A 15,735-nucleotide genomic window follows, 5' to 3' on the forward strand; every position below is an offset into this window, starting at 1 on the left:
TCAAGCATGTGGGGATCCTGCAAATGACTCTACCAATTTGTAATTCTGCAATAGTAATTTCAGCAAAATGGACTGGCTTCATATTCTTCCACTTTGATTTTTGGGGTGTCTTTGAGTTCAGCCATCTGCAGGTTGGTAATTTTAATTTCCATCAAATGATGATTTGTTTTCAAAGTGTTTATTTAATTGTTTTGAGCAGTGCACATTACTTTAGTCGGCAGTGGTACAAAGACAAATTACAAAATAACAGATTAGATTCACTTTAAAGTTTATTAAGATATAAAGCAGACACATTAAATTTATCAAGTGTCCACTAATATGTCAGCTCTCAATAACAAAACAATCCACAGCAATGTAGTTTGATATCCACTCAAGACTCAAATACAGCAAAAGGTTAACAGTAGGGAGGGAAAAAAAACTCTAAATAACAAAAACGTTCAAAATGCTCAGTTCCCTAAAAAACATGCATGCCCATCCTGCTATGGTTTACAGATGTCAAATGAGCAAAACAAATTCAGTTCCGAGATCAAAACAGCAAGATTTAAAAGCCTTGCTGCAAACCAATGCACCACCATACATGTCTGCAAACCACGCTGCTAACAACTTCTGCTTTTATTTGAACTCTGTAAAGTCTAACAAGCAGTTTGCGTGTTTTCTTAAAGACTGTGCATTAAACTAATTAAGATTTTATATATAAAAGGACAAGCAACACAATAAGAGTTAAGAGGCAGATAATCATTTCCATACCTTGCCAACTTCTAAGATGTGAAGAGAAAAACATTGATCCCTCAGTTTGGACATGTTGAGAATGTAGTGGTGTTTGGTCTCATTGACAGCTAATGAAAGCTTGTGGGCTTTGGACAGTACCAACAACTGTGTATTCATTCTTTAGCCCACTGGCTTCTCTTAAACACAGAGGAGTTATTGCTAATTAACAAAGTTTGACTCAACTGCTGGAGACCTGTGCCTTAAAGTGTAGGTTCACACAAGTAGATCAGTTATGTAGCAAAAGAGAAGGGTAAGAATAAGCCGTCACCTTTGGTTTCTGAAGACAATACAATAACAGTAACAACAATAAAACTCATTCAAATACAATTTGAGATGGTTAAATTAAAAGGAAAATATCCTTTGACAATCAAGGGGTACAAATGGATCAAATTGTATGGTGCTGACAATAAAGTTTAAAGTTGGTCTGATTTTTTTTTTTTTTTTATAGTGTCATAACAAAATACATAATGGCATAAAGAAAAACGCAGGCACACATGGAAATATCTCGACTTGGCTGAACCAAAACATGTTTAAATCCTACCAGTTAGACTCCCACATCCAAATTAACTGCAGTTATGCCTAAAGGTAAAAATAAGGCAGTTGAAATTTTGCATAGCTGATATCTGCAGTACAGAACGCATTTTGCCGTAATCAAGCCTTACACCCTGGAGACCCCACAGTTTTATTCTGAAACTGGTTAGGATACAAAATAACCACAAGCCCATATCCATTAAATTCACCTACTGAATAACTTTGTCCAGTTGATTTCCCTTTCTGAAGAATAGACACTTGATACTAGACAAGAGTACATTTGAGCTGGTGGAATAAAAATGAGGCAGTGGAGGAATATATTGGGTCAAACAGACAAGCGGTCTATGGAAAGATAGAAGAAATATGCTAAAAGCTTCTCTCTTTGATAGAGTGACATGCTCAATCTATAGAAAAACTCATTGGTCAAAATCCTTTGTTATTTTTAAACAATAAATGTGTGGGGTTGGAGGTCAGGGGTCTAGATGCTATCCATAGCTTTGAATTCACTCAAAGCCTGCACAGGGTTCACGTGCTTCCTTTGAGAAGATCTCTTGACTCTGTTGGTCTGGCCATCATCCTGCTTCTCTCTTTTCACCAGAGGCTTCTTCTCAGGAGCTTTCATCTTCCAGGAAACAGCGGGCATATTGAGTGCCTCCATGCCCTTGTTCTTCTGGTACTTGGTAGACGCCACATACGACGCCTTGACAGTGGACACCACGGCATTCATCAGGTTCTTTGCTGCTTGAATGAGTGACATGGCGCTGTCCAACTGATACAGTGGAGGAGATGTTGGAAGGGGGGGGGGGGGGGGGGGGAGAGAGAGAGAGAACAGGGTCAGCTTTGTAAAATGATAAAAGCAAAGGCTGATTAAATCGTCTTTAAGCTCATATCAAGTTAAAAATGAACTAAATCCATCTTTACAGCTTTGTGGGGAAGAGTTCAGACTAAAGCATTAACAACCAGTCCCTTGTCTGAAATACAAACACGTGTGACAAAATTTTGAATATGTAAAAAGGTCACACCAATTTAATCCCCACACTTAACAGCCCCAGAGACGCCACTCACACTTGACTCAAAGTAGTAGAAGGATATTCTCATTTCTGCCCAACAGAAAGGAGGAAGTAATTCATTATTCCCTGCACAGATATTTAAATGAATTTAACTGGCAAGTAAGTGGTTAATTAGTGCTTAAAGGACTTGTAATTTTTTTTTTTATTGCAAAGTGCTATCTGAGGTAGTAAAAAGGTTAGGAAACATCAGGGCAACATTAGTCCTTTCCAGCACAGAGAAAGCCACTAAATGCTGTTATGCGTTTATTCAATTAAAATTTAAAATTTAAGCTGCAACTTATAGTTCAGAGAATAAATCATTAAGTAATCACAACCAGCAGCCGGTGTCATTAAGCCTCTGTATTTTTAATTTATTTGGGCAACAACAGATAAAACTTTTAAAAGTAGCTGTGGGATTCTATTGATTTAAGAACTGTTGTAGAAATTAAAGGCATTCCTCTGAGATTTCACTATACACAAGTGCAGTTCTGTTTACATTGATTATCCCATGAAGCTGACAACAAAGCAGCTCAAGTTTCCTGAAACCTGCACAGTTTGCACCACTACTCAGTCTCTTCATTCTTCTCAATTACTGCCACTTTGCCCACATTTGAAGCTGCATCACTGTCACCAAGTTTTACCAGCCTGCAATCTTCAAAACAAAAATCCGATCTCAAACTCAAACTCAGTTCAACACTCGTTTCAGCCTGATCCGATGTGAGGTTGAAAGATAATGAAAACTGGAATATACAACTTAAAGTGCTTGAGGATAAAATGAAAAGGCTAAACTTACCCCAGAGACAACCAGCTCTCCTCCCAGGTTCTGAACTTCGGCCTTGACTTTACTGCAGATGTTAAGCTGGTGGCAATACAAGGCAATACGCTGCAGGTAGGCGTGCAGGTCCTGCTTACAGCTGGAGTCAGGACACTATGAGAGAAAGACACACACACACACACACACACACACACACACACACACCCTTGTTATGCACAGCTTTCTATCAATAATATTACCTGTTTGCATGTAGCTGCTAATCAGTTAAGTCACTTGCTGGCACTGTTAAATTTACTATGAATGCAATTATGTTCAACTTTATCAGGATGAGATAGTAGCATGTCTGTGAAGGTTCTCAGTCATCCAGGTCATCATACTCTAAGGAGCTTGGAAAGAAAAGCGTCTGGACTTCTTTGAGTTGCTTGAAGACGTTTCACCTCTCATTCGAGTCCAGACGTTTTTCTTTCCAAGCTCCTTAGAATAAGATAGTAGCAGTGTGACAGGTAAGGTAGACACGCACAAAATCAAAGTGCTCTGAGCAAAAATGAAAAACACACGCCCACAACCTGGTAGATAACTCATTTTCACAAGGTTAAATATGATCAAGTCACACAGAATGCAAATTCTAGTAGGAGGCAAACATTGCTGTCAGTCAATTAGTGTTGATATGAATGTTGTGTGAAGTCTTTTTTTTTTTTACTGAAAGTGTAAACCCAAGCACAGTTCATTGATTGTTTTCAAAATGCCTTCAGTAATTTGAATTCTTAGAAGAAAAGAGTTTGAAAAGACCTTCATGCCAACAACTTAAGCAGTGACCTTGGGCGTGAAAGTGCAAATAAACTTCTCAGGGCTGGAAAAGCACTCAAACAGGCTTCGGTAAATACAGTCTAATATGTGAGTGAGCATGTAATAGTGCAGAGAAACCTTAAAATGCACAGTTAAGCAATTTGAAGACCATAGGTTCATGTAGGTTAAAAAAAAAAAAAAAAAAAAAAAAAAAGTCTTACTTTTGTTCCCAAGGCCTATCAAAAGCCAACCAAAAGCACACACACACACACAAAAAAAAAAAAAAAAAAGAATACACTGAAGCATTAAAGTTATAAACGCTATTTCGAAGTGAAGAGCTTCAAAAACTGTATTCTGTTTAGCACTGGCAACCTTTTTGAATTATAGCATCGTAATTACACTTGCGCTCTACCTGGTTTGCTAAACAAGCCCCCTGCTACCAGAGTAATTAGGCCACAGTACTCTTAGCTGCTCATCAAGTGAAGGATCTAAGCAGTCTGATGGGGCTCCGATGCTTTACATCAGATCATTACAGTGACTTGAGTCACAGCTAGCATGTCAGCGACAATCAGACTGGCTATGCTATACGATCAAAGGCTGGCAATTGTCAACATCACCTAGCAAACACAAAATATCTATGAAAATATTTGGGATGACCATGTCTGTGAAAAATGTCAGAGGGAGGAGTCCTTTGGTCCTGTTAATTTTGAGTGCACAGAAAAGGTGAAATGGAGATAATTAGGGCCAATCTTTTAATTGATAAAAGCTCTCTGGGACAGAGCTTGTGAGGTCAGTGCTAAAGAACACGAGTGTAAACGAGTGCTTGCTTGTCTTGGGATAAACAAGAAACACTGTATATAAGCATGTAAATGACACAGCGGGGCATAGGGGTATCTCCCACTTGGCTATAATGGCTTTTACTCCTCTTCAAGTGCATCAACCTAACCAAAGGCAACAAAACCCCGTTTTCGTTTCTGTATCAAAGGAGGGAGGAAGAGGAAACATAAGTAGGATCCTGATTTTTGGACACTTCAAACAGACTAGGACTTATGATGCGTCTAATCCTGCTGAGCGCATCAGTATCCCTAGTGGGAGAACAGAGTGCACGGCTGAGTATAGTGCACTCACTCCCAGCCATACAGCCATGCATGCATGAATTTAAACACCATCCCACCCAGTACAACTGTACTCATTCATACGTGATGGGTCACCACAGCAGAATAGAACATACAACCAACGCATCCTTTAACTACTCAAATAGACCTCATCTACATATAGGACACAAACATCCTAAAGCATCTACAATTACAATTTATTGACAGTTCTTTAGATATTCCATGTACATTTTAATAACAACATTCCCATTTCCTGTATTATCACCATCTACTGCTGACTAATAGGACAGGCTAAGCAGAGAGGACAAATTAAGTGTTGACATTCTATTAAAAACTGTATGGAAAAAGAGATGATGATCATTGTACAGCAGAGGACTAATACAAGGCTGTGAGACCACAGAAAATGGTAGAAAGAGGAAGGTTTAAAAAAAGAAGAAGCAAAGGGGAAAAAAAGAAAAATAAGTAGGAGAAAAGACAGGGATGAAGAGTGAGCCAGAGGGGGAACAGAGTGGAGGAGTAAATAAGAAGTAGAAATCCAACTGGGGAAAAGGAAGGTAGACGAAAGGATTCAACTGTAGTTGGGAGGGGCATTTAAGTCAGAGAGAAACAGAGAGAGAGAGATGCAAACGCAAAGACCTGGGATGAGACTGAATGCAGCAGCCATGCTAATGAAGGCTTGGGGAAGTATTCAGATGGCTGGAAGCAGGGCACTGTGAAAGCATCACTTGTGCTCATACTCAGCTCAGCTGCTGGCTTCACTTAGCACTCAGGAAACTCTGCAACGCTGCTCTGACTGTGACATGTGAATACATAAGTTGCAAAAAGAAGAGACAAGAGCACCTTGAATTGTTTAGGTGCTGCAAATGGAAATAGAAGTGCAATAAATGCAGGTGGCAAAACTAAGGTAGCTCAATAACTACCCGCACTGTTACGTCAATGCTTCCCTAAAACCAGGTGGATCAAAGGGCAACATCTCTGCTTTTAGACTTTATGCTATAAATAATTAATACTTCAGGTGTAGTTTTACAACCTAAATGTTATTGCATCTGCAGGCTGTGCAAGCACTTTCCCTCGGTAGTCAAGTTAATAATCTAGCCTGTTATTGAAACGGTTCACTCAAAATCTGCTCTTGCGTGAGTTTTTAACTATTAGAACACACCACTGCCTATTTTTGTCTCGTCTGTGTGCTGCTCTAAAATTGCATACAAGCCTTTTTATGTAAACTTTATGGCAAGGATCTTGCAAAACTTTAGAATTATAAAAAAAACTTAAGGATTTTTATGTACCACTCACTGGATGTAGTGGATTAATGTTATTCTTAGGAGATTTAGTGATTCGGGTTAGTAAGACAATGTAATGTTGGGAATGAGTGTATATTATCTGGTGTTTGGGAACAAACTTATAAGCTGTGGGTAGTCATTTGTCAAATTGAGCTGCGCAAAAGCCATCTTGTACATGATCATATTGGAATTTGTATTTTAATTTATTAGTGAATAAACTGAAATTAAAAACAGTTGTTTAATAGGACAGTCAACTTTGCCTTGCCAGCTACTGTGGAGAGATGGCAAATCAAGAATAGGTGCACTAGAGACAATTCTGGTTATCTTTTCAGAACAAACTAGAAGGACAAATCTTTTCAAAAGCAGCCAGCAGTACAGGCAGAAATGTCAAAGATTCTAGTGTAGTTTTGCCTCCCCTTCACTTCTTGAAGTACCTTTTAAAGAAAAAGAAAGGTGAAACAATGGATGACATGGGGACAATGGGTACCAGATCAGTATTCTAGTTTGCTAATTGAATCTCTTCAGTAACAATGCCTTACAAGACTTTTAGTGTACTACACATTTATGTGGGTCTGAAAAGAGTGGGTAGCTCTTTCTTTCCTTTGCATCAAAGCTGTAGCTCTAGAGAAGCTCACATCACAATCCAATCAAAAGCAAAATGTATTTCTTTCCAATCCACTGCACACAAAAAACAGGAAATGTGGCAATAAGAATGACAGTGCAGGATGCTGAACAAAGCTCTCTCTGTTACTCAACACAAAGCACACAATCTATGATTTAAATAATGATCGGATGGTGAGGTCCCATCATTGGCGAGTGCTATTCAGTTCTATTATACAGAGCAGAGGCAGAGCCACAGAGCTGCCACCGCCCAGCGCTGACCTTTCCGGACGCATCACCCAGAGGAAATGCTAATTTCCAATATTTACTCACGTTGCGGCATTCTAATGTGTCTGCCAGCAACCTGTTGGGGCGAGCCATGCAACAATGGGACCCAAGAAGCGTTTTCTGTTATGTTTGCTTTTCAGTCATGAGAAAATCTAGTCTCCACTGTCCTCAGGCAATTGAGTGTTTTCTCTTACTGTATTTATTGGAGGGACCTGTTGCTCTAGTCTCTAAATTTGGACTGCTTCCTGAAGTCTTCCTTCCAGTTATCTTGTTTACTCAAAAAGACCCATTTATACATTCATTTAGATCAGATGACTTAGTTGTAGGTGCAATTAGAAAGTTAAACAAGAAAAAAAAAACTGTACTGATAAAGCATCTTTCAACCCTATAAAAAATAATAATAATAAAATAACAAAAAAATAAATAAATACAATAAAACACCAATAGGTAATTTGTTCTCCAACAGTTGAAAGGCAGGCTTAAACACTCAAACATTTATTCAAGTGAGTTTGACAGTCTGGTGTTGTGGATGCATTTTAATAGCTTCAATGGGGAAAAAATAAATAATACAATACAGAACCTTGCCTGTTGGTATGCTTGTCTATAAAGAATTACTGCTCAGATATACTGGAGACAAAGGTTAAGTCTGTCCAGGCTAAATTCAGTTAGCTTTTTAAGTCAAAATAACAAGCTTTGCTGCAAAAATGTTTATGCACTACCAGTGTATACTTTAAATTTCATATACAATTAGCAAACTTTTGCATACAAGTGTAAAAATGGTAAATGGCCTGTATTTGTATAGCGCTTTACTAGTCCATAAGGACCCCAAAGCGCTTTACACATCCAGACACACACACACACAGGTGATGGCAAGCTACATTGTAGCCACAGCCACCCTGGGGCGCACTGACAGAGGCGAGCAACTACTCCTGGGTGGAGGAGAAAAAGAAAAAAGAAAAAAAAAAAAAGACCAAGTCTGTCTGGTAGAAGCTTCTGGATAATTAACTATGCCTAACATAACAAAGGACCTTCAGGACAACCAGCCGCTGGGCACCTTTATCTGCGATTACACCTCAAAACTGCCACAGGGGTTGCAAGAAGAGATGAAAGAGATAGAATGTGCTTATAGCCACGGGAAAACAACAAAAAAAGGGGGGAAAAAAGATTCATGGCAAACTCTTCTGGAGATACAGGAAACAAAGCGCTGAAAAGACCATTCTGTTTTCTTTAGGGGAGAACTAAAGTACGAGATATGGCTAAGCACTGACGGGAAGTGATCAATTTCCAGCTATAGTCTGTGTAGACATCTCAAGATAACGCAACAACATAAACAATGCTTAGTATATGATATGGGGTTTAAAACTTAACAAAACAGCAGCAAAATGTACAATAGTGAAAAAAAATGGGATGGCTTCAAAAGCATACAAACTGAAAAACCTCAGCAATAAGAAATTCAAAGCAGCTTTACTTGTGGATAAAAACTAGATGGATTAAAACTTCCCAGGACTCTAAAGTGTAACCATTTAGGTCTCGCAACCATACAACCATAAACGTGCCATGTAAGACAAAGATGAGATATGCATTTTCCCATTGGTATGCCTGACTTGTTGTGACATAATACACTACAGAGGTTTCACCAACCTTATAAACAACACATTTGCATAACATTGCACCAATGACAAACAATGGGCTGTGAGATCAGTTTCATGATCATTACTATCCAATTGTCATGACCATTGATCAACAACCACTGATCAAAGTCCATTTGTCAGTGGTGCTAGTTTCAGTCATTATGTTTATAAGGCTGGGAAACATGCAGTCAGCTGACTGAAGAAGTCACTTGGATGAGTGATGAAACGTTTCTCCCACTGAAAACGCTACGTCCAGATGAACAGAATCAACTTTTTGGGATTTAATTACCTGGATGATTGAGCACTAGGGATGGGCATTGATAAGTTTTTCATGATTCCGATTCCATTTTTGATTCTGTTTAACGATTCGATTCTTTATCGATTCTCTTACCGATTCTTTTTTAAAAAAGGAGAACACTATGGTCGAATAGCTTAAAACTTTGTTTTATATCTTCTCTTTGAACAAGATAGAAATTTAGGAGTAACATGGCCTTACAAACCCAACAGTGAGATCTTAAGAGATCCAGCCTATGGCTCTTCAATGGGGTGTCACAGGGTCCCCAGGAAAAAAAATTGTAAGTGTAAAATAATAAAAGAAATATTCTTCTGTAGCAATAACAAAGTATAACATAAATTATTCTGTAGCAATTACACAAGAATATCCAGTAATGTCCCTGCCTACAATTAAACACATTCACTTACCGAAAATTGGGGGCATCTGCTGTGGCAAATGGGTGCAAGCCTTTTACCACAAACTTAGTCACTGCTCGGTGACATTCGTCTATCCTGGCCTGAAAGGAGACGCTACCGGTAGACTGCAGCGAGAACTACCAGCATCTGAGCCAGCCAGACTCTGTCTCTCTCATCATGGTCACCTAAATGCAGCGCACAGTCATGGCAGGTTTTGTAATAAGGCAGATTGCATTAACGGGAGAGGACGTGCAAACGTTACCGCTGCTGCTGGGTTGAGATTCACGAGTCCGGAGCAGAATTAAAAACACGACATTCATTTAAGGTTATCGTGTGTTTTGTGAGCAAATGCTTTTGCATATTCGTAGTGTTTCCTCCCTTAAATGAAATATCTACTTTGCAAGTATTGCAAGTTGCCCTGCTGTCATCCGTTCTCGTAAAGTATAATCAAACTTTTGAGCGTTTGAGCTGCCATGTTTACTGCCAGGTAAATGACGCTCCGCAACGTGGTGACGTCATTCGGGGCGACTGGAATCGATAAGGGAATCGTTTGCAAAAAATGGCAAACAATTCCAAGGAATTGAAACAGTGGTTCTCAACAAGAAACTGTTTTCGATACCCATCCCTATTGAGCACGTATCAAGATAAATGAACACCATGAAAAACAAATTAAAACACTGGACTCCATCAGTATACTGGTGGTGTATTATCCTGCAGCCCTGCATCTTCTTTGCAAGACCTCTGATCAAGTGGATATTCCTTTGCTTTCTGTTCACAGAAATCTTTCCAGTAAAGGTTAATTGTAATGCCCATTCTTTTTTACTTTACCAAGCTAGTGCTGATTCTATTACTAATGAGAGTCAAGAATAAATCTTCCATGGGCAACCAACAGTTCATTTTAAACTATGTGATGATAGCTACATTTCTTAACTGCAGCTGCTAAAAAGAAGCTCCGTATTTGGTTTGGGCTGATTCAATCACACTGGCACTTGGGAATGTTAATGTGACATTAAAGCAGACAGGAGAACATCAAGCTGGGAGCACACCAGGAAGAGGAAAAACAAACAAACAAACAAAAAAAAACAAAAAAAAAAAAACAAAAAACCTGTCGAGGTAACCACAGGGACCAATTAAAAGGTCCTCATCAATTTTTAATGTTCACACTTCACCTGTCAGTCAGGCATTTTACTGTCGGACTTGTAAGCAAAACTGATAACTTAGCACGGCCAGAGAGAGTCATGTTAAAACACTTACATTTAACGTTGACGCTCTAAAGCAAATAGTTTCTGGCTCTGAATTCACAATAGGTGTGAATTCAAGTGTGAATGGTTGACCGTTTTTTCCTGTGTCGGCCATGCAACCTGTCCTCGATGTACCCCACCTCTTGCCCTATGGTAGCTGGGGAGCAACCCTGGGAACTCTGAAATGGACAAGTGCAACATATGGATGGATGAAAATAATAAAATGCAACTGAATGGGAGCTGATGGTGCTTGGTTAGAAAAAAAGAAATCCAAAAAAGAAATCTTCATTTGGTGGTTGAGTTGAGAATTTGTGGGCTCTCTGGGCGACTTTCCTTCTTCTCTGCAGTAGGTAATTTATAACCCTGCCTGAGTACAGTGTCTAGGACCGGAGCCTGGATCAGACTGTGACCAGCGACAGAGCCAGTGGATCACCATAAATCTTTACTGATTGAATGCAAATTGGAAAAGTACATTATGTATGTCAGTAAACATCAGGAGAATAAAGCTTGCGCAACAAATGCATACAGCATGTGCATGCCTATTCTCCAAATATGTAAGCCTTATTTTATGTGCTCGTGTTTGCATGTGTACATGCAAGTGTTGGTAAGAAGGCAAGCAGCTGCAATTTATAGGCTACATAGCGGCTAACACATTTGCATTATAAATCTCAATTACATAGCATTATTTGCTTACTGGCCCCTCAGATGTAATTCTCATAAGGTGCCCTGCAGAGGAGGGTCATAAATTCTTAATAAACTGCAGTGCAGACCTTTGTACAGCAATGACCTAAATCCTGCAGCTCATCTCTGCACTACACTCATTTCTTTAAATTTTAATAAGGCTCCATTACACATATTTAACAGTTTCTCAAAAACCCCAACCTAGACCATGTCCACCTGCACAGTTCTTTTGAACACAGCACTCGTGTACCAAGCATATCATGACACAGTTGTACAAAGAAGAAATGTGGGGTGAGATGCTGTGCTATCAGTCTGGGACCATCTGCCAATGTGTTTTATATGAGGAGCAAACCCTCACAGGCCCTGCAGGCCAGAGGCACAGAGCGCAAGTGATTAATATGCCTAGGTTAATGAGCAGTCCCAGCTTTGCCTTTGCTTCTCAGACTCTGTCAGTCTATGTGCATCCTAGTAGTGATTCATTTAACCACTGCTGATGGAGTATGCAGACCATCCTATAGCGCACTGCCTTTGCTGCAAGTGGGCCTGTGGCATCTCCTGCTTTGTTAAAGATATGGCCCTAAAAATAAACAGCCTGCGTAAATAAATTTTTAAAAATGGCCACCTGGCAATTATGCTGCTAATTAAAAGGCGAAGCACTCTTAATAGATTCATCTCTCAGGAGAGACATACCTCTCTCAACGCAAATGCAATGCCCCCTTTCTCTCTCTCTCCCCCATCTCCATCATTCCCCTCGTCTCTACCCTATGTCCATCCCTGGGAGCCTTGGCTGATGTGTTATGGGAGAGTGTCGCCTGATCTGCGAGTGTTTTGGTCTCTGCTGAGAGAGAAAGGCTAAGAGGGACAGCTGGATGGGTTCAGAGGCTGAAGGGGTCCTCACTCTTGGCAAATACTTCTGTTTCAACAGCCAAAGCTCTTCATTTATTCATACTTTGAGTGCCTCCAACCCCAAAATCCTCTCATAGTGCGTACACATAACCAAAACACACATACACAGAAAAGAAAGAAACAAGTACCTACAATGAGTTTAGTACATAAATGCAAAATAGGTACCTGAATCTATTACATCCACACACACAGACTGCCAAATGGAGAAGCATGTCAGTCAACAGACATGATTGCATGCAGGCATGCACACACAGATATGCACACTCACACCTGCACAGTTACCCATCTGTTTTCTTTGGGGGATAGCGCTGTTTTCCTTAAAGTGAATAAGCATCTTTAAAAGCAGCACTGAGGCATATAAAAGTCACTTTCCAGAGCTTATTCCCTATTCAGATGATTCAAATGCAATTAGGTCAGTACAGGTAGCACTGTTACTTTTTGATAGACGTGGGGTTGTAATATTAAGGATCTGAGGCCATCTTAAATAAAACATCAGATATGCAGGGTATTAGGAGGCCAGCAGCTCATTATGTCAGACCATAGGGGGTGGAATCTGCTTAAAGCTGAATGCAGATGTTTCTGCTACAAGAAGGAATAACCACGACCTCTCCCTGTGCAGGAAATATGGAAAGGATACTTGAAAAACCTCTTCCCATTTGAATCAGAGGGGAACTTAAAGTACATGTATAGTAAGTAATTAGAAACGGATAAATCCCAAATCAGCTTGTAAACTTATTGCCCTGAAGTATTTAATTTAAACTCTAAAAGAAACAAACAGGCTTCTACCTTTTGCAGCATTTCACCTATATTATCAGCTGTAAAAGAACTGTTAAAGTTTTGATAAAACTCGTTGGCTTCGACATCTAAAATGAGTGAGTGCCTTTCTGAGTGACTGTGTTCTTGAATACAAGTTGACAAAACCCACAGCTATTATAGTCAAACCACAAAGAGCAAGTGATGTATTTAAGGGAGAAAGCCTCAAACTGACAACTGTGTCTTGTTAAAAACATAACTAAACTCTTCCATGATTTCACACCAAAATGTATACATGTTGGAGAGAAAAAGGTAAGCCCCAGCGTTAGAGACGGCACATGAATAAGTTGGGGGATAAATCATGTAACATGTCTCCCTGTGGAGCGCTACAGTGCAAGTATTTAAGTGAAATATGAGGCCATGGATAATTGAATGTGTGTTTCCTGATGTCAAGGACCATAGTCACTGGGGCAGGGAATAGATGTGAACAAGTGATGGAAGTGGGAGGGGGGAGATGGAAGAATGAGGGTTTAACACTGAAAGAAGTGGTAAATACTGGTAAGGATTGCATCACAGTCACACAACACTTTGCAGTTAATGTCTGAAAGGACCCCACAGCGCAAGCCTGTTTCTTTGATTTGCTTCTAAATAGACAAAAGAACAAATAAAAGAAAGAAGTATTGGGGGGGAGTAATTCATGTAGTGGATGTTTTCTGTTTTTGTCTGTTAAAGTTTTGTCAAAGGAAAAAAAAAACAAAAGCTTTGCAAATTCAGGTAATGAAAACCTTGACAGTACACCACCATGTAACTTGAAACACGAATTGTTATGTACTACTGTTATTTATTTATTTTTTTGAACAAAACAAAAAAAATAACTTTAGAAGACCTGATCACAGGGTGCCAAAGGAACTCTTCGGGGAGGGGTTTGAATTGCCAAATGTTGTAATGCACGGAAAGATGTGGTGATATGAATGAATAGGACTTTAGAGAAACTAAACAAGAGTATTCCAATGCCAGCAGGCAGACCTTTACCATTTTCAATTAAAATTGTGTGTGTTTGTCTTTAAATGATGAACATCTAATCTAATTTGTAGCATTAGACAAACTAATCAAAATGTTAATAATTTTCCATGTAGTCTGAAACATGTGCCACTGATCTGAGATTGGTCCCATTTTACATTATGTATGAGTTAAAATGTTCTGAAACAGAACAAAATCTTTTATGTTACTACCTTACGAAGCTAAACATACTCTGATGTTAAGAATGAAGCTGTAGTCTACAGATTAATATTAACTTACATGGTCAGCGATGGTGCGGCCCAGCTTGTCCATTCTTGATCCTGCCTCAGCAATTTTCTTGGCAGCGCTAATGACATCAGACGTATTCTTCAGCGGCCCTTTTCCCCTGAGGAGAAGACGTGGAAAGATCAGTGACTGTTTTTGATATATTGCAAGCTCATTCAATATGCAGGAGCAGCTGTTTGTTTTAGAGACCTCTTTTTCGGTCAGAAGCAAGAATGTATCGTGAACCGGGAACACCTCAGGGAAACTGCACCAAATTCAAAGTGCACGCTGGTACACACATGTCCATACACATAAAACACTCTGGCATCATGCTGTTCTGTCAGGGATGAGAATGTGTTATAGTCCTTTAAAGTCAGAGGTTAGACTTTAAGTTTATTCTCAAAGAACTGGACTATAACACTGCACCATCAAACTCTTGTAGCACCTACATGACTTCTTATAAGATCAAGTTTTCAACTCATTTTTCCTTTGTGTTCAGTCTAATAAAACGCATATTAGCTTGAAAAAATATGCATAAAATTTACTGATGAACTGACAACACTTTGTTTCTCCACAAACTGCTTGGAAATAAACTGTCTAGAGGCGATTATATAGCACCACATGCCTTCTATCACAACAGAAAATATAAGAAAAATCTACTTAGAAACTTTTAAGCAACTTTGAAGTGTTTATCACAGTGCTAAGACACAGGACAAAGGTTGATAACACAGGGGCAAGAGACTTTTTGGATAAAGATTGCGCAATAGTGCAATAAGTTAAATATTTTTAGGTTGCCGAGGTAGTTCTGTGCTTCTGGTCACTTGGCTCCATACTTGGTACGGTAAGCTGCCACTGTTCGTCTCTAGTTGCTGGAAGACTTTCTCATCTTCACTTCTAGAGAAGTGTAACAGTTTTTAATAAACAAATAATTGTGTTACCCTGTTAAATTAACAATCTCCATTTATATTACACATGGACGCAACTGATTACATTTGCTGCAACACTCCCACATTGTTGTTTTATTATTTGCCATTGCAAGCCTTAACGTAATGATAACTTGAAGACAGCTAATGTGGCTATCGGACAAAGTACTTTAGACTACTCCCTTATTTCCCAAGGGAATGTCACACTGGATGGACAAGCATACTTGATTTGGCAGACTTCACACCGGATACCATTCCTGATGCAACCCTCCCATTTATCCGAGCCTGGCACTAGCACTAAAAGGACACTAGCCTGTGAGCCCCTGAGGTTGGGTTTGTTTATATTGGGTAATTCTTAAGCCAGGTTGATAACTTTTTAATATTGCTCAAATGGAAACTTTACTGACTTCTTCCAGGGTTTGTCTGCCCGCCTG

At 39.4% G+C, this 15,735-nt stretch overlaps 1 protein-coding gene across 1 annotated transcript in view; it reads right to left on the minus strand.

The window, feature by feature from the left end:
- Positions 1-251: 251 nt before the first annotated feature.
- The window catches only part of ctnna1 (catenin (cadherin-associated protein), alpha 1), a 77,608-nt gene continuing 62,124 nt past the window's right edge, over positions 252-15,735 (minus strand). Inside the window, exons 16-18 of the mRNA XM_086309904.1 lie at positions 14,394-14,499; positions 3,142-3,276; positions 252-2,068 (exon numbers count right to left, since the gene is read on the minus strand). Coding sequence (XP_086166030.1) covers positions 1,778-2,068; positions 3,142-3,276; positions 14,394-14,499 — 532 coding nt within the window. The 3' untranslated portion in view covers positions 252-1,777. The remainder of the gene's footprint in view (positions 2,069-3,141; positions 3,277-14,393; positions 14,500-15,735) is intronic.

Source organism: Aulonocara sp. 'chitande type north' Nkhata Bay, linkage group LG2 (genome assembly GCF_057382095.1).
Source record: "Aulonocara sp. 'chitande type north' Nkhata Bay isolate Kocher_YH1m ecotype deep benthic linkage group LG2, A_spYH_male_GT1.1, whole genome shotgun sequence".
Classification (NCBI taxonomy): Eukaryota; Metazoa; Chordata; class Actinopteri; order Cichliformes; family Cichlidae; genus Aulonocara; species Aulonocara sp. 'chitande type north' Nkhata Bay.